This window comes from Typha latifolia, chromosome 5 (genome assembly GCF_019914945.1).
Source record: "Typha latifolia isolate L0001 chromosome 5, TyphaL0001v2, whole genome shotgun sequence".
NCBI lineage: Eukaryota > Viridiplantae > Streptophyta > Magnoliopsida > Poales > Typhaceae > Typha > Typha latifolia.
This window is the reverse complement of record NC_133090.1, coordinates 5,858,475-5,877,017: the sequence shown is the minus strand read 5'-3', so window position 1 is coordinate 5,877,017 and position 18,543 is coordinate 5,858,475. Positions and strand designations below refer to the sequence as shown.

Sequence of the window (18,543 nt, the reverse complement as noted above, 5' to 3'; positions counted from 1 at the left end):
AAATATAATTATTATACTAAATATTAGAATAGCTTATACTAATATTAACTTTTTTTTTCTTCTTATATTAAAAATTAAAGTAGTTATACTTATTTCACCCTTATTTCACGAGTAAACACAAGTTACATAAATTGAATTGCCAATTTAAGAGCCTATGGGATTTTCATAAAAAAAAGGGCTAAAATAAGTGGAGCCTATAAAAAAGAAATACTCAGTCTAATATTTTTATGGAAACTTCTAGTAAGAAGAGACTAAGAAAACAAGAAACAAAGAAGGAAAAAGGAAGAGTCTCCAAAATGAAATTCCACAGAACATCTTCTCGTCCCGTCTATAATTATGTCAAAATCACTTCGTATGACATAAGTTTGGCATATCATTATTGCATGGTAACTGATTTATTTATACAAGCATATTAGGCAGGCCAGTGGTTATCAACATGGAGTAGAATAATTCAGTTTCCAGTGACCTGCAAGCTCTTTGATTGCAAACTATAAAATAATAAACATCCTCACCTTTACAATATTCACATATACGATTACACGGAGGCAGCTGACAATCTCATATGGAGATTATCAGCTTCAACAAAAGAATTGAGAAACTCTGTTCTCTCTCTGTCTCTGTCTCTCTGTCTCTCTCCATTTTAGGGGTTATAAATCAATGAGTTGTCTTCACTGAATGATTCTGAAAATTAATAAATACTTGCGCCCTCATAAGATCAAGTAGACCCAAACAACTGACACGCTAAGCTGGTCAGGCAAAGCCTTGGTACATTCAATCACTAATTCTTTGCAAAGTGCCACCACCTAAAAATTAAAACTCGGTTCTTCAATACTCTATCCGTAATCTTCTCAACTCTGCTTGAAGAGTGGGACTAGAAGACAGTGTACGGTAGGCCAGCATCCTAATATCTTCTCGAGAACAATCGCGTGAAATCCGAACAAGTTCCCACAAGGCTCCCTCACTAATCATATCATCTGCATTTACCTCTGCAAGTAATAATTGAGATTATGAAACCAAAAACATGTAAAATTTCCAATAGCTAGATCCAGAGATAAAGCGAACTTACCATGTTGTGCCAAATGACACAAGGCAAGCTCAATGTGACGTCTAATTGGTGAAGCTTCATTATTGGCATTTTTTACAATCCAAGGAAGTGCGCCATCATCAATTAAAAGAGATTTCTGGACCTTATGTCCTGCATCAATCATTCCAGAGATGACATATTTTACATCAAGATGTTTGCAAGACCATTTTAAGTTAACTAGCAATATTACCAGCAATATTACCAATAAAAAGTAGCTTAAAATGGTGTCATTATTGTTGTCATCATTAAATCTTTCCACCAAAAGTAAACTGAGCAATCAACTCATCAAAGGTTGTCAACAAGAATGTCCATCTAGTGAAACATTGTTCTATCGAAGGGAGCTATCCAAATCTGAATAAGCATCTATTGCCATAAGCATTAAGACGCTTAAATGATCCTTACATTGCAAATTAAGCGAACAGACCATTATAAGAGAGGTCAAGGATGAGTTACTTAAATGGGAGGCTGTAGCAACTTTTGTGCTCCTAAACAAATTTCAATGGATAATATGCAGGTGACATTTCAAGTAAGGGATGTCTTATGAAAGAATAATTAGGACTTAGGAGTTAAGATTCACTTAGCTAAGAATAGAAGCTTATGGAATTAAATGAATTGAGAACATGCAAGGCTCTAGTTAGAGCAAATTCTCTGTCCCTGTATCATTAAATGGATTTATGGACCCAACTACAACAAAGTTTGATTAGTTATCAGCTTATTAGTTTGTTTTAGGTCGATTTGATTCAAATTTAGTTTAGTTTGGTCCACTTGGTGAGCGATCTAGTAGTTTGAGCTAGTGCAGGTATGAGGATTATTCCCAATGATGAGTATGCAAGTTAGGTCACAAGTAGAACAGGAATGAAAGTAGAACCAAACTCAAACAATTACTTTCTTTTGGACTCCTAATTTGTCGAATTGAGGTTTAAATGTTTCCTAATTAAGGTAAACACTTCTGATTAAGACTCTTCATCTGTTTCCTACTAGATTACAAATAAGTAGGCTACAAAAAGAGACTCAAAGGAAGATATAGAAAGAGTGAATAAAGCATAGTGTTTGTAACCCTATTCTCCTCCTTTTCATCTGTCAAGTCATATTGTCTAGCCCATAAAAAAGATCCTCCAATGATTTCATTTTTAAAGAACTTTCAACACATGAAGCAAGAGATGACATCTAAGCAATTTGCTCCACCAATGCACTAACAAGAACACAACTTTGTTGATCATCCTTTGTTGTTAAGATAAATTGTTTCTTCCCACTAAAAGCCTTATTTTTTCTAACTTAAAACTTTTAAAATGGTTGATGAGTTAATATGGTATCATAATAGGAGATAAATTCAAATCATGCCAGGCCTACCTTGTCAATTAAATAGAAAAAAACTCCAGCCATTTAAATCATGTCCGCTGTAATAAGGTATATTTAACCTCCAGCCTTTTATTGGTTTCTTGATAAGCTATATCTTATATTCTTATACAGTTTTATCTCTATCAACTCAAGTGAGGGTCAGCCAAATCCCCCATTCCCATCAAATGGTTTTCTCAATAAAAGAATAAGATAAAATAAAAGAGGAAGGAAGAAAGAAACTGCTGCCTGCACACTTTGTGCGCATGCAGAGATGACTTCTGGGGAAATCCTAACAAGCAAATCTTTAAGACTTCTACAACAGAATAATATATATAGCATGATTCAAAATTATGAAATTGTCTAGAAAACAACCCTTTCATATAATATTGTCTATTGCACATAAATATAAAAGTTGATGCGATCCGGGTCAGATCGGATCAATCATAAGAACATTGAGCTCGATGGATCAAACCTATTTCTATTTTAATTGATTCATGCTTATATAAGCTCTTAAGACAAATCTAGTTAAGTCATGTAAGCCACTAAGGCAAGTTCAATTAAATTATGTAAATCACTAAAGCAAATTCAATTAAGTCATGTAAGCCTCTAAGATAAGTCCTAGTATGAGTCGTATAAGCCTTTAGGGCTAAGTTCGAGTAGGGCTGTCAAAATAATTGAGCCGACTTGAGCTCAGCCGATAAGGCTCAATCAAGCTCCGCTTGAGAAAAGACTGAGCCGAGCTTGATCTTAAAGCTAGGCTTGAAATTAAATCTAAGCCAAGCTTGATCCTGAAGCCAGCTCAATCGAGTCGGCTCAATAAGGCTCGAAAATATATATATACATATATATATAATTATTAATATATATATATATTTGGATTGCTTGTAGTTTTCTAACACAATTATCTTTATTGCTTGTAATTTATATTTTGATAATATTTATATCTTTATAGTTGAATTAGGTTTTATTTCAAGCTTGCTCAGGCTCGAAAATGGCTTGAATTGATAAGGCTTGAAATTGCTAATTGAGCAGCTCTTTTAAGCTCGAGCTCGGCTCGAGTTCGAAATAAGCTCGAAATTGGCTCCAATTGAAATTATTTCAATTCAAGCTTGATCAAAGAGCCAGGCTCAAAATTAATTTCAATCCAAGCTTGATCAGAGCCAGGCTCAATCAAGCTCGACTTATTTACACCTCTAAGTCCAAGCAGGACTCATTGTACTCGACCTTTATATATAGAGAGGTTGGGCTTTTATCCATCCTAGTATCCAAGTACATCCAAGCATTGAAAATTAATTGAGTCTATTTTATTTTAATTATCACATTTACCATTTTTATCGCAACAATTAAATCAGCTTTATCTTCATAGGAGTAGACCGTAGAACCCTTCCAAGCACCCAAACCCTAGCCACCACCTTCCTCTAGTAGCCACCCTACTATACAGCCATCCACCACCACCCTTGGCCGTCCGCCACCCTCCAACGACCACCGCAACATTGGATATTTACCGTTCTGCCCCATTTTGACCTTGCTCTACTGATTTAATTATATCTTTTCATCTAAATAATTGACGTGAAACTAAAGCCATTAGAACTCTATCTCGTAAGGCTATCACCATCTAAATTTTTATAATTTTTATCTGGTCCGTAACAAAAGTGTGTATCATTTATACTCAAAATGAAAGATACCACTAATGAGAACTATCTGGTAAAAACATACGTAATTTTTACTCCAAGTATCCTTTATAACTCCTAAATAAAAAGGAAGATATTAAGACCCCTAAACTATCGTAATTTTTAAGATAAGTTAAGATCCATAATCACTTAAAAACAGAATCTACATTCTTTATCACTTAAATGAGGTTCCAATAAGCTATCACTTTAATGATTATCTTCTTCCCTTATCCTGTTATCCATGATCCACACCTCTTCCCTTCGAAAATCCTAGTGTAGAGGCAGCAGCTGTGGTGATTTCAGATGGAGGGATGGCGGTGAATGGTTCCAAACCAATATCTTATTTTCTGTGATGACTGTGCAATGTGCCAGCCTGGCAATCATTGCCCTAGATTATCAAACATTTCAAAATAACCTCCATTTACCTATCGTTTGTTTTTCCATCGAAATCAGCATGTGAATCCTCTCTCCCCTCAAAATTTCCCCTTCTAATAGCAACCTCCATTGTTATATGCTGTCCAGTTTTCCATTACTCTCCTTCCTCTCAAACTCTCTTAACCTCTCTCCCTCCTCTTTGTGAACCTCTCTACCGCTCCCCTTCACTCCATATGCTCTCTCGTTCACAAGCTTCATGTGATATTGCTTCCAGTATGTCTTCTTGTCAATCTCCCCCAATCTTTATCAACCTCTCCCTTCTCTTGTAATCCAAATATGCACAAGTACAATGGGAAATCTTGTAAAATCAACTTTTCCATCAACAATGTACCGCTACATCTAACTTATCTTCCATCATCTTCTCCATGTGATTCATAATAAGAAAAAAAAAAAGAAAACCCTAGCATGGAGGCCGCAGTCGCAAGCCGGTCAACTTCTCCAGCTTCTCCACCCAACTAAGGAATGTCTTGATGGGATTCCATCTCCTCTGACTTCTTTGGGTTACTGCAAAAACCCTAGGCAAGTTTTTTTCTCACTCATCAGAAGGCTTTAAAGCCTTTCGGAGGAGTGTTCGTCAGCACTCACTGAGCCATGTGCTAGCCTAGCCTACATCAGCACAGTGTCAGCCGGCATAGCAATCCATGATCTAGGGGAATCTTAGTGTCAGCTTTTCACTTTAAGAAGCACAAGTGACGCTAGGTGATAATTCATGACATTTGGGTGTAATTTAGCCTAAAAGTAAATGTAACTTAATTTTTCTCTGTAATCATGGTCTCTTATTTTCTTTACCTGCCATAATCAAAAACCCCAATTCATTTCTGCATCCACAACACTAATATCTTTATATTTTTCACCAAATCCAATGCTACTGTCTACTGAAAAATCCACTCCCAAGTCCTAATACACTTTATAGGTTCAATCATATGGAATCCATGTACATACTTTTTTTTTCATAACAATTCAAATGCCCTGCAGAAAAAGATGCCTCACTATGTAATTCTACATAACACCTACCTCCAGATAAAAATTGTAAGAAATAATATGCATCAATTTAACCTTGGAGTAGCATCTCCAGACTATTCATGAGCTTTTTTATATCACATAAATAAAATATAAGATACCAAATAAAAACACAATGCCAAATGGTAAAGACGTAGGTCAGAACAGTTAGATATCATTACCTTGAGTAGCAGATCTAGACTCGCATTTTGCAAAGTTTGCAATTCCCCGTGCAACTTGGGCAAGAACATCAGGGTGCCCGCACTTAACCATCCCTAGCAGAGCTTTAATGCCACCTTCTCCTCTCAGCCTGGCTTGTAGCTTATCTGTGAAAAAAATAAGAAAAGGCAATTTAGCAAATATGTAGGCTAAAAAATGCTACTTCCTTAACGCAATTGCATCTGCATCACATATTTTTGGAAGAAAGATCAGTGGTATTCTAACAGATAGTTTATTGGAAATAATCAAATAACACACTGATAAGCTTACAGCATTTTTCACTGTCCTCTATTACCAAATTCTATGAACTCTCAAGAAAGTGCAGATCTTCTTGCAGCATTTGTAATCTCATTTTTGTATGGTAGTTCAATTTCAATATAGCAATCAGGAATCACTGGAAGCAACTAAAATACACAATTTGCAGCATCATTTGAAATTGCAAAAAAATGTAGGAAGAGTTACCGTTGCCACAAAGATTAGCAATGGCTCCAGCAACCATCCGTAGAGTTTGAGGGTCCTCAGCATCAGCTGCAGTCATGGACAATAAACTAATACCTCCTTGAGCCATGATTAGCTCTTGATTGGTTTCTGCTAAGAGAGAAAGTTAAGAGAGGAAATATTAGTATGTAAACAAAACTGTCAAGATAGACTTCTACAAGTCAGAATTTGAAAGCAAGTTCTTCAATTAAAAAGCTGTTGGATACTGTCATAATCAACTGGCAGTACTCACATACCATTCATTGCAAGGTTAGCAATTGCTCCTGCTGCTACTCTACGTATAGTTTCATCCTCTGAGTTTCTTAGAAGCATCAGCAATGAAGTGAGGCCACCAGCCTCTACAATCTTTTCCTGATTTGCTTCTGAAGAAAAGGTCATGTTAAATGTACTGATAAAAGAAAAGTTATAATGAATAGATGACACCATGAAAAAAATGAGACATGATACAGAGTATGATACAAGGATCCTAATAAATGCAATTCTTGAAGAGGTTAAGATCACTATTAGTTGGTTTTAATCATTTTAGCTTCTAAAATTGTAAAAGATGCAGTTCTATCTATTTCCTAGATGAGCCAATTCGGAAGTGAAATACGGTATCTTTCATTGACAACTTAAAGTCAACTTTCAAATCACTTTGAGATACTTGCATTCATGAAGAAAGTTTACACCTACAGTCCTTGATACAGATGAGCTCCATAAGAATGGCAATATTATTGATACTGATGTTCAGCAAATATTTTCAAGTGACAACTTAGCAGACTTATGTACCAAGTCTGCCAACGATGACATTTACAAAACTAGTGCACAACATTGGAAATGTGTTGTCTTGATGATTTTATATATGCTGAACAACTGAAGTATTTACGTGCTAAAGAGGGAGTAAGTGACATTTGATTCTTGCACTCTTTCTTCATTACTAAGTTCTCCCACTAGGTTTTCTCAGCAAGGCTTTCAATGAGGCAACCGGATTGTACTCATGACCATTATAACCTACACAAGAATTATGTGCACTTGTTTTCCTTCATGAAGTTTTTATCTCACAAGATTTCTCTTAGCAAGTTTCTTAGCAAGACATATTCCATGTACTTGCCATCCAGGGGTGAGTGTTTTAAATATGACACATGGCATAATGTGCATAGGGCGGATGATCATCACTCTTTAACTCCCACCCATTGACAACTCACCTCTTGATACACAATGCAGGTAACGTTGACCCCTTAGGTCACCCTACTATGGTTGGGTTGACCATTAACTCTTAAGACAACTTATTATGGTTGTAACCCACACCCTTTGAGTTACTATTTGTACATATATACAAAGGGATCTGAAGTTGAGATGAATAGACAACATGAGAAAATCAATTCTATTATCTCTCTTGTGCCTTGCAAGTTCATTCTTGTAATATCTCTTATAGTTTGTGCTCAAGCACATGACCTCTAGATTTTAGCACATCAAATCCTTTTTTCTTTATCCTCATTCTTTATATGCCATGGAACCATGAGGATTGATATTCCTTTCACCAAACTTGATAGATTTCAGATATTGTATCAATCTGTGTCAGGCTGTCCTCGAGCAAGCGCTTAGCTTTCACTGTGCATTCATAGAAGCATAATAGGAGGAAGAATGAAAAGAAACATTGAATCAGTTATTTCATGAAGTTTAAATTTGGGTTTCCATCACATTCATATATCATGCTCAATAAATTAGCATTTAGAGTTTACTTTTAAACACAGAACCATCTTGACCTTGTAGGAAATCTTTATTTTAACGTACCGTTGAAGTCTGAACCCTCGAATATATCCAAGGGGTATCCCAAATCTAGGACTATTTGTTTTCTATTTTTACTGTGAAAAAATCGGATACAAAAGCAAGTATCTAATACTAGTCCACAAACGGCTAGAAACAATGCTATTGAATCAGCAAGTTAGCAATTGAGGCCTTAGAATCTTCAAATTCTGTGGGAATACTGATATACTTAGATACATTTGGCCAGATCCGCCTATAAAATAATGAGTTAAATATTAGCAGTAACCATCAATACCTTCAAATTGGTATTCTGGAGGTTCATAAATGCATCACAGAAAAAAAAAAAAAAAAGCATGAGAAGAAAATCATTATTGTGGCTTTGTAGTTCATTTGGTAACTACTGCATGCTTGTATAATATATTCAATTTCGTGAAAGACTCCCTTACAAATGGAACTGAATACTAGAAAGTACACTTGGAAGCCAGTCAATCATATAGTATATATCACATAGAAGTTCTTTCAACTGTTTGAATAAAGGAAACCAGAATTTTGAATTGAGTATGAACAATGTCAAACACACCTTCAGCTGCTAAATTTGCAACCACTTTTACTGCATGAACACGAACATCAGCATCCTCTGATTCAAGCAATGACAATATCTTCTGCAACCCCACTGCATATTAAAGGACCACTCAATGAAAATACATTTATATGGTTGGTTCTAATAGCTCAGTCTAAAGGCTTGATTGTTTCTGTCTCTCACAGCAATATATAGAATAGTAAATAGATTGCACTTTCCAGAAAATAATTAAGTTCTCGAGGAACACAGTAAAAATTCACTCAAGTACCTTGCTCAAAAAGTTTAGCAATGGGTGCCTTAGGTCCATTTCCTTGCTCTCTAAGCTGTGAATTCTTAGCTTGAGACAGAAGGGAGTCTAATCCAGGAAAGATTTTTCCAGACCCGCCTCTATCAAGGCTCCTCCGCGTCTAACAGAGATTCAAAAAATTATTGTTATGCTATGATCACATAAATTTATTATAGAACAAGACACATCAATAATAAGTAATGCAGATATATGAAAGTATGAACCATAAGAATGATTACAAGCATGCCCAAGAAAACATGATATTTGCTTGAACGAAAAAAATCAGGAAAATGAACATTGTTCTATTAAATTGACATCATACATCATATGAAGGACAAACTGATTTGTGCATTTAGTACCATACCAAAGGAAAAATGGATGTTCACAGACATGGTTAATGGAGTAGATAGCAACACATAATCACTGAACCTACCTCATCAGCCTCAACACTCAACTGCAACAACTGACTCTTCAAACCTGCTATCTCTTCTTCTAGCTTATCTTTCTGATTGGCTTCATTTTCTAGCATCTTGTGGAGCTTTACGATCTCAGCATTTCCAGCTGCCTGACAAAATGGAAGTGCAGAGCAATATGCTATAAAGACAGTCAAAGTCTTGGTATGAGGTGATTATATTAATCCAACAGAAAGTATTGCTTGTTGATCATACCTCCAACTTTTTCCAGTGCAATATTTGATTTTTGAGGTCATTAACCTCATCTTCAGTGGATTCTCGCAAGATCTTTTCATTCTGGAGTAGTTTTCTTACTTCAATGAGTTCATCTGAGGCAGATGCACTTGGAACCTATGCAACACAGAATGATAATCAACATATTGAGGACAAAAATGAGAAAACATGCACTTATCAGATAAAAATCATGAATCCTTGTAAATGGATTCTTTGCAAATTGCATTGATCAAGTAGCTATAAGCGAGACGCAATTATCGACATCATCATGCAAATCCTTTCCTATTAGATATAGAGCGGACCACAACTTGAAGCTTCATTGAGATATTGTGCAATTTTAAGGCTAGCGGAATACTATCATAATTCACAATGGATTTAAAAATTGTTATCAAGAACTTAAAAGGACAAGTTCAGACAACCAACTTGGTTATACTCAAATATTGGGAGTGATTATTGGGCATGGAGCCATGGACACCTTTATTTATGTTTAGTTTAATCTCATGTAAAGATGTGGGACAGTGGGAGAGAATATAAAATGTGGATCGACATAATTCACCGAAAGTACCTATTGTACATATTTCTTTGGCACAATTACGAGAGGGTGGTCAATAAGTACCTCATCACTGCATGCTTTCTCCAAACATTGGCAATTGTGCTCAGATCTAGGCTTATCATTGCCATTGGATTGTTGGCTCACCATCCACTTCTCCTCAAGCTTCTTAATTGAATCCATATAATCTTGTTGGTACTTTAACCTCTCATTCTAGATGAAAGAAAAGAAAAGAACAATAATGCAAAAATGTCAGCAAAAAATGTACTTTAAGGATGGACCATAATATGATGGGCAGAGTATAACATTAAAACTGATATAAATTTGCTGATAAGATTTACATAAGATGGTTCCTCAAAATTCACAATAATGGCCGAGCCAACAGCATTCTGGGTGGCATGAGGGGTGTGGCACGACACCCCTCTTCTCACCTCCTAGCAGCAACCCAAGTTGTTGCGGTTCTCCATTTGCCGTCACCTTAACAGCTCGTTGTTGCCATTGCCCTCGCCATTGCCATCTTCCTCACCCTCTCATGCCCTAGCCAGAGGAGGAAGAAGATGACAAAGGCCGGATCGGGTCAGTAAAAACAATCCGCTTTGCGGATCTAAATTAAGTTTCGGCTGGTCCTCTCTCTCTCTCTCTCTTGGGGTTGGGGTTGGTAGAGCCTCTACTTTTATGGCATGGCCGACGAGTGCCGCAGCACATTATGAATGGTAGTAGGTGTTGTAGTTAAGAAGTCATTATGAACGGTAGTAGGTGTTGTAGTTAAGACTTAAGAATGAACTTCACAAAAGAAAAGGAGGAAAAACATAACTAGATTATGATCTTATACAGCATATGAGAAACTTCTCCAACAGAAAACCAGTAATCATTTCAACAAAATGTAGGAAATTCTAAATTTAGATCACTTTATTGGTATATGTGGGAGAAAATAATCTATTGTTTACTGTACAAAGCAAACCCATAGATTAATCCCAGACCTCACAAGCAAACCATCATAGTTCCAAGGAAGAAACCAAGAATGGTAATGCCATTTCATGTAGATCAATGTCAGCAGCACCAGGCAGGCAGGAAGCCAGTGAACGTGCCATGTAGCAACTCTCTCTCACCCCTTCCACTTTGCACCAGGTTGTAAAAGAAGATAAAGGAAGAAATTAGTTAGTCTCTTTTCCCTTCTTCACAAATGTGCCTGATGATGGTTAACAGAAAACTTCCATGGCAAAAGTGAAGTTGCCACTCATAGTGAGAACAGCCCATAAAATCTGACAACAAGTACCTTATTATTGATGGGAATTACTTGAGAATAATGGCTCATATATGAGTAATCTATACAACCATTTTATCTCCTAAATTCTAATTATTCAGAAAGCAATTTTTTGTAATTCAAACCTGACCTATATGAGCTGTGAGAAAATTTTGAAGCATTGTCAACTATAGTTCCAAAAAAAGTAGGACAGTGCAGCTACCTTGAAGCTAATATCAAATGCAAATTGCCAAATATTAGATCCTGACCTATTAAGACTAGCAGCTAAAATAAAATGACACAACATAGTTCAAACAAGGACATAGAAATAATCAGAACATATCAAATCCCTGATCATATCAGATCAGAAATTCCAGTCAAAAGAGGGCATATTAGTTTGGTAGGAACAAAATTGTCTTGTTCAATAGATGTTTTACACTTTCTCGTAAAAATCTCAAAACAGGAGTCTGATGGAGCACCAGTACTATGTTATCAATCCATTCATTTCCTAAAAGTAGTAACACAAAAATTATGTTTTCAATCAAGGCCAATAAGAGATTTTAGAAGATTGTAAAGCATGTTCTACCTTAAATTCAAAAGTGCCATACATCAATTTGGCAATCTCAGAGCTCATCCTGCATACAGAATTAATTTATTCTTTTCCAGACTACCAACAGATAATAAGATTGACTTGGAACAAATTCTTCTACAACTAACTCTTAGAGAGATATTATTTCTTCCAAAGTCAACACAATCATTAAAACTGAAACCATCATTACTAGAATTAAGCTTAGAACATTTCTAACTTTTGCACTTAATATCCATTCATTTATATCATATACAACCTACAGCAATTATCACTAATATCAACAATTGACTCATCTGCATGACAATATATAATTGGTTAGACACAACAAAGACTTGAGAAGGCACTGAGAAGTTATAAGATTGGGTTGTTCTTAAGAATGGCAGTCAAATTCAGCAATCCTCTAGAAAAGGACACCACATATTGACGATCGTGAAAGCAAGCAATAGAGGAAGCCATCATGGAATAGATAAGGTCATTTGGCAGGTAGAGTTATCTAACTTACAGACAATTTTGGCTCTTTGAACTGAGTATAAGCATCCTCTGGACATGAAAAGAATCTGGATTAAGGTGAAATATGATGGCATCAAGAGAACATGTCCTAATCTCTATGGCATCAACAAATCAAAAGGTCGAAGAGAACACCACCTCATAATATGGCCCATGACAAAGTACGTCAATATAGATTTCAAATATGGGGATTTTCGCATTACTCAGAAAAGCAAAAAGTGCATTATCAAGACATTTATCATTATTCCAATTAATATTGCAGGCAATAGTTTAGAAAGAATTCCTCAAACCACTACCAACATCACTCCAACAAATTGGCAACATAAATGCAATGAATACATCCAAGCAAAAGATAAGTCTCCAAGAATAAAGGAAAAGTCATTCAAGATTTCAAGGAAACATGAGGAAAAATGGTGCTACAGCAAGTCCAGAAGATAACTTACAGGTAATAAAACAATATACTCCAAAGAAGGATAAATCAAATTATCATAATGCAAAAAGCAATAACATTTTGGAGAGCATATAGTTGTGAAGTAAATCATGACAAATTTGATGAATGAAAGATGTGATTATTAGCCAAGAGAAAGAACCAGACCTCCAGAGAATTCCTATAGTTTCTTTCAGCCTCTGTAATGCAACTTTGAGCTTCTGCTCTTATCCTTTCAACCTCGTCTTCAAAAACTTTTCTTTGCCTCTCATTTTCTGTGATCAACTTATCTAACTCAATATCAAGCCTCCTGCACAAACTTTTGTAGTCAAATTCCTCCTTCAATTTTACCATGTTCTCCACCTTCATTGCCTACAAGCATGACAACATGGAAAGGAACTCAGGCACTCATAAAAGAAGAATTAGTTGTACCTCATTTGACCAGATATTATAAGATTCTTCTCCATTATCAAGATATATAGAAAATAGAGGACTTACTAAAAGTAGTATGAATTGTAATGTGGTAAACTTTTTAGTCCCTTCACTCAAAATACAAAATGGCTATATTAACTAACCAAGTACTTTAAAAGCTTAAGCTATTAGAGAAGGATAGTTCTAATCTTTTATATTCTTAACATTCCTCCTTGCTTCTAGGCTCAGGACATCTTAACATGCCAAAGAACCAAAGAAGTGAATTTGAATTAAATGAGTAGAGGTTTCATATTTAAATGAAAGATAGGCTTGGCAGAATTTGAATTTAGGACATCCTGCTATGATACATCATAGAAAGTTTTCTATCCCTTAGACACAATACAAGAAATGCATGAAAATACATCAACAGGCCCAAGTAAAACAAAACTCAAATTAAAATAACGCAATCTGAAGCAATTATGACTAATACTCTGATATAAAAAATTGTTGTTACTCTTGTGGTGAACCTTCATATTGAATAGATAATTGTTTGATCTCTCATCCATACAGTGATTTTCTTTGTGTTTTTTGTGTCACTTAGGCTTTAAAGAGGTAAATATCCAAGGATTGTTTGCCAATTGCAGGCCCTGTGACAACAAGGGATCTCTACGACATGTGTGCTGCCAACACAAAGGCCAGATAACACAGCATGACAACCATGGCACGCCTTTCCACTTTTTTCTATTTATTAGAGCTCTATGCTAATTATAAAGTATATTTATAGATTGCTATTTTTCAACCACTAAAGTGGCAACAATATTTGGGGTTAGGGATATTCAAAATAAAGACTATCATATAACAAAAGAAGTAAAGAACTACATTAAAGTTCATTAGCATAAGATAAGTATAAACTACAACTTGAGGTACATTTACCATAGATCTACATTGTAGATCTACCTCAATCATGGTACATCTATACTCCAATATAGTAGCTGACTCGATTAGAACTATCTTATTAGTTGACCTAATTGTTTAACATTCCATGATAAAGGTATGATTACCCAAATAGGTACCTAATATCTAAATGATTCAAAACACAACCATTTGGGGTTTTAGTACAATTCAGCAATCATGAGGTACTTAATTGCAAATATTTACAAAGTGACATATAAAAACCTGGATTAAAATTTAAATTAAAATCTAACATATAAAAACCCTAAATCCTCTCTTACCCACCCACCTGAGCCCTCCTTTTCTCTTTTCATCTTCTTCTTCTTTCTTAGAGTCATCACCGTGGAATCGGACCGCGCTAATAAAGCAATTGGAGACCACCACGCGACTCGTCGATAAGCCCTCTCTCACCCGTCAAATTTAATTTAAGTTTAATGAGTTAAAATAAAAATACCTAATTTTAGTGTTTCAGCTTCTTCGACAAATTGGGCCGACTGACGGCTTCGGGTCGTTGCTGCTCATGCTCAGGAGCTTTGTGTTGTGGGCCTCGTGCCATGATCGCCTTCAGGAAGAGCCCTCGTGGCTCGAGTTACCTTCGGCGAAAGGAAAGGGGTCGTTGGGCATTGTCAACGACTTCTCCTCCACCTCGTGTAGTCTGCGAAGTGGTGAGTGTGAGGGAGCTTCGGGTGTGCCCGGTGGACTGTGAACGGCGATGGTCTCCCTCCTTTTACTCTTCCTCGCGTCGATCATCACGGGGAGAAGCTTTGGTTGGGCTCGGGTTAAACCCGAGCCAACCCTTTTATTTATTTTTGAGAGTTCGGGTTTGGATTTCGAATCCAAAGACCTAACTAAAACTACTTTAATGAAGGGAGGGCTACGGGCTAACCCGCAACCCAGTCCATTATGTTTTAGTTAGACCTTGACCCAGCCCGATTAATAGATTGGTGTGGACTGCGAGCTAGCCACAGCCCAGCACAATCTAATGGGTTTAAATCAACCCATTTTAGCTATTTATTTAGTTTTAAATTTTAGAAATCTTGATATTATTTAATTTAAAATTTTATTGTTATTTATTATTAAAGGTGGTGACTTTTAGCACGTAGACTAGAGATTAGAGATTTCAATTGTTTTATTTAGACTCAGGTGAGTGGGTTCACTCACGTTTTTATCCATCTTGTATTTTATATTTAGTTACATGAGCATCTATTTTTCTATGTGCAAATTGAACATCATATTTCTACGTGAAAATTTAATATGATAATTCTGTGTGCATAATATAAGACGCATTGCATTGTTATACTATATGCAAAATAACAAATCCTGATGTTCATGAATATTAGTGAAAAAATATAATTGATATTGGATATTGACTTAGATAACAGCCTCGGTATAGATCGCTTGCGACTTTTTGTGGTGAAAGTTTACTTAGAAGTCTAAGGGAAAGTCGTATTTTAGATCACTACAATAACTTTCTTAGGTAACTCTGGCGGGGTTAGAAAACAATCCAGGTTAAATTGAAAGACTTTATAAGGTGACTCTAATCTCTTTCAACGGTTAGTAGAAGAGATAGGGTATATTTATCACATAGTGACATCTCCTGATAACTCTAACCGGATTAGCTATGAGGAAAAGACTCGAACGCGATCTCGAAATGACCTCTCGTTGATGTGAATCTATATGGTATAGACCCAATTGAGACAAATGGCATTATTATTAGTGAGAAATTTCAGTATGTTAGAACCAAGCATGTTATGAGATGACCACCCATATATGTGGTCACATGACCACCCATATATTGCAAACGCTTTTCACAACATTGGTAAGTGTACAATTCAAAGGAAAGAGTTGGGAATGTATTAGGAAAGAATAATACCTTGTGTAATTAAGCTAGAATTAGCTAGTAACATTGTAGGGATAATTCCCCTTAGACCCCTTGAACAGTTGAACTATTATTATTTTACACATACACTCCAAGAACTTTTTTATTATCCACATACACACCCTAAATTAAGAAAAATATTCATATATACCCCCTTGAACTAAGAAAAAAAGAAACCGTATATACCCTAATACCCCTTAGACCCCTTGAACTATCACTATTTTACATATAATCATATACATTCCCTGAACTTCTTTATTACCCATATAAACCCCTTAAACTAAGAAAAATATCCATATATACCCCTTGAACTAAGAAAAAAAGATCTAAACTAAAAAACTTTTTGGATCAGAGGGTGTATATGATAAAAATAAAGTTAAAAAAATGGTGATAGTTCAAGGGGTCTAAGTGGAATTATCTCTAACATTGTATTAGAGCACCTAGAAGTAGTAGGGGCTTCTGGATGACATTAGTAAAGTTTTTTCATTGATCAAATTGGAAGCTTAAAATAAAGACTCCCAAATGTAGAAATGGGGAAGTTTAATTTATGTTTTCTGCAATTTTTTTGGTTAAGAATGAAATCTCTTTAAGAATAGTTTTAGTGAGAGGTTGATTTTCTAAAGATAGACTGGAATTCTTTTTCTTGCTATTAAAGTATAAGTCAGTAGGACTGACTGCGGTGACCTGATTGAGTTGTATGATGACTGTAGAAGGATTGATTCTAATTACAATAAATGTATTGTTATCTTCAATTTGTATACCCAATTCGAAAAATTATTTGCTTACTCTTATGTGATAGCTTCTTTGGTTTTTAAAATGGTTTTACTTACTAAGCAACAATGTTAGTTCATTATCTTATGTCACTTTCTTTCAAATGACTCTTACAGGCTTATAAAGTGTGCAAATAACCAAAATCTCGATAAAGTCATTTTTGATAGCATACTAGTAAACTAGTGGTGATTTTGTATTGTATCCCATCCTAGTAACCTACCAAATAGATAGTAGACTCCCAAGGTTTGTTGTTCTATGTTAGAGCTTCCTATGGGATGTGAAGGGATTGGTAAACTAATTCCATCCTACATATTGCCTAAACAAACCCAACCTATGAGCCACAATTTCAGACTATTAGATAACTTCTCTTCTTCTCAAAGATTCAGGTAAAATGGAATAGAGCAAAGCAGAAACATAAGGACAAGATGCAAATATAATTGCATAGATGTAAAATTACATCCTTACAATAGATTGAGAATTCAACTTCAACTTTATTCACAAAGGATATTGATGCGGACATCACTGACATATTACACAGGCACATGTATCAATGCAGTTCCTCCTTCAAAAAATTAGTCTTAAGTCATGTATTTTTATTATACATTTGTTATTTATGGCGTTTAAGGTTATATTTACTTTTTTGCAATTGTTTAGGGTGTTATTTGCTTATTGTCATTTGTAAGGTCTATAAATAGGCCAACTGTTTACTCAATCGGGGTTAATGAAGAAATAAATTTTTTTTGAGATCTCCAATGTGAGTTTTGGGTGTGAAATCCTAATTGAGAATGGAGGTGTGAAACCCCATTCTTTTTTCTCTTTCTTTCACTATCATCGTTCCTAGAATCCTAACGATCCATTTGTTTCACATTATTTTGGTATCAGAGCAATGATTTTTTAGGATTCAAATTTTCTCCAAACCATATTTTCTGTCTCCATTGCCCACTAATTTTTCCGTGCTACCCATCTTACCCAACTTTTATTACCAATTCTACTGTATATAGATGGCCCGCCTTCCAAGTTCTATGTCGCTCTACACTTGTCCTTCATTCAACACTTGCATCACGAATGTTAAATCATTATCGCATGAGAAGATCACCATTGTAGAGGAACGAGAAGAATCAGTCATCATTCCAGAATTGAGAAGCAAAATCCAACCAAACGTGGAGTGTTCATGCATCATCCAATAGTCCATCATCACCTAAATCAAGTAATCAACCTTTTTCCTTGCCATAGGTGAGCAAAAAAAAAAATCATCAAATTTTCAATATTTAGAAATTTTTGAAATTTCCATTTTTGGCTCTTAATTTAGGTTAGAATCCCAACAAATTCTTTCTTTCCCTAAACTTCCTACCAAATTTCATTTTTCTTCTCAACATCCCAACAAATCCCACATTTCCTAAAACTCTACCAAACTACCTTTTTTTTTTTCTTCTCCTCCAATATTCCCAATTCGCAAAATTTTCATTTTTGGCTCTTAATTTCTGTTCGAATTCCAACAAATTCCTTCTTTTCCTAAACTTCCTACCAAATTTCCTTTTTCTTCTCAACATCCCAACAAATCCCACCTTTCCTAAACCTCTACCAAACTCCCTTTTTATTTTTTTTCTTCTCCTTCCAATATTCCCAATTTTCAAAATTTTTCCTCCCTAAATTAAAACCAACCCATTGAAAACA

The 18,543-nt window shown here is 35.5% G+C and overlaps 1 protein-coding gene across 1 annotated transcript in view; it reads right to left on the bottom strand.

Annotated features, from left to right (window-relative positions):
* Positions 1 to 355: 355 nt before the first annotated feature.
* LOC140788862 (kinesin-like protein KIN-UB) overlaps positions 356 to 18,543 on the bottom strand; it is a 30,072-nt gene continuing 11,884 nt past the window's right edge. Inside the window, exons 9-19 of the mRNA XM_073138338.1 lie at positions 13,026 to 13,229; positions 10,158 to 10,304; positions 9,524 to 9,658; positions 9,289 to 9,420; positions 8,838 to 8,976; positions 8,570 to 8,662; positions 6,480 to 6,605; positions 6,208 to 6,333; positions 5,709 to 5,852; positions 1,067 to 1,195; positions 356 to 986 (exon numbers count right to left, since the gene is read on the bottom strand). Coding sequence (XP_072994439.1) covers positions 826 to 986; positions 1,067 to 1,195; positions 5,709 to 5,852; positions 6,208 to 6,333; positions 6,480 to 6,605; positions 8,570 to 8,662; positions 8,838 to 8,976; positions 9,289 to 9,420; positions 9,524 to 9,658; positions 10,158 to 10,304; positions 13,026 to 13,229 — 1,536 coding nt within the window. The 3' untranslated portion in view covers positions 356 to 825. The remainder of the gene's footprint in view (positions 987 to 1,066; positions 1,196 to 5,708; positions 5,853 to 6,207; positions 6,334 to 6,479; positions 6,606 to 8,569; positions 8,663 to 8,837; positions 8,977 to 9,288; positions 9,421 to 9,523; positions 9,659 to 10,157; positions 10,305 to 13,025; positions 13,230 to 18,543) is intronic.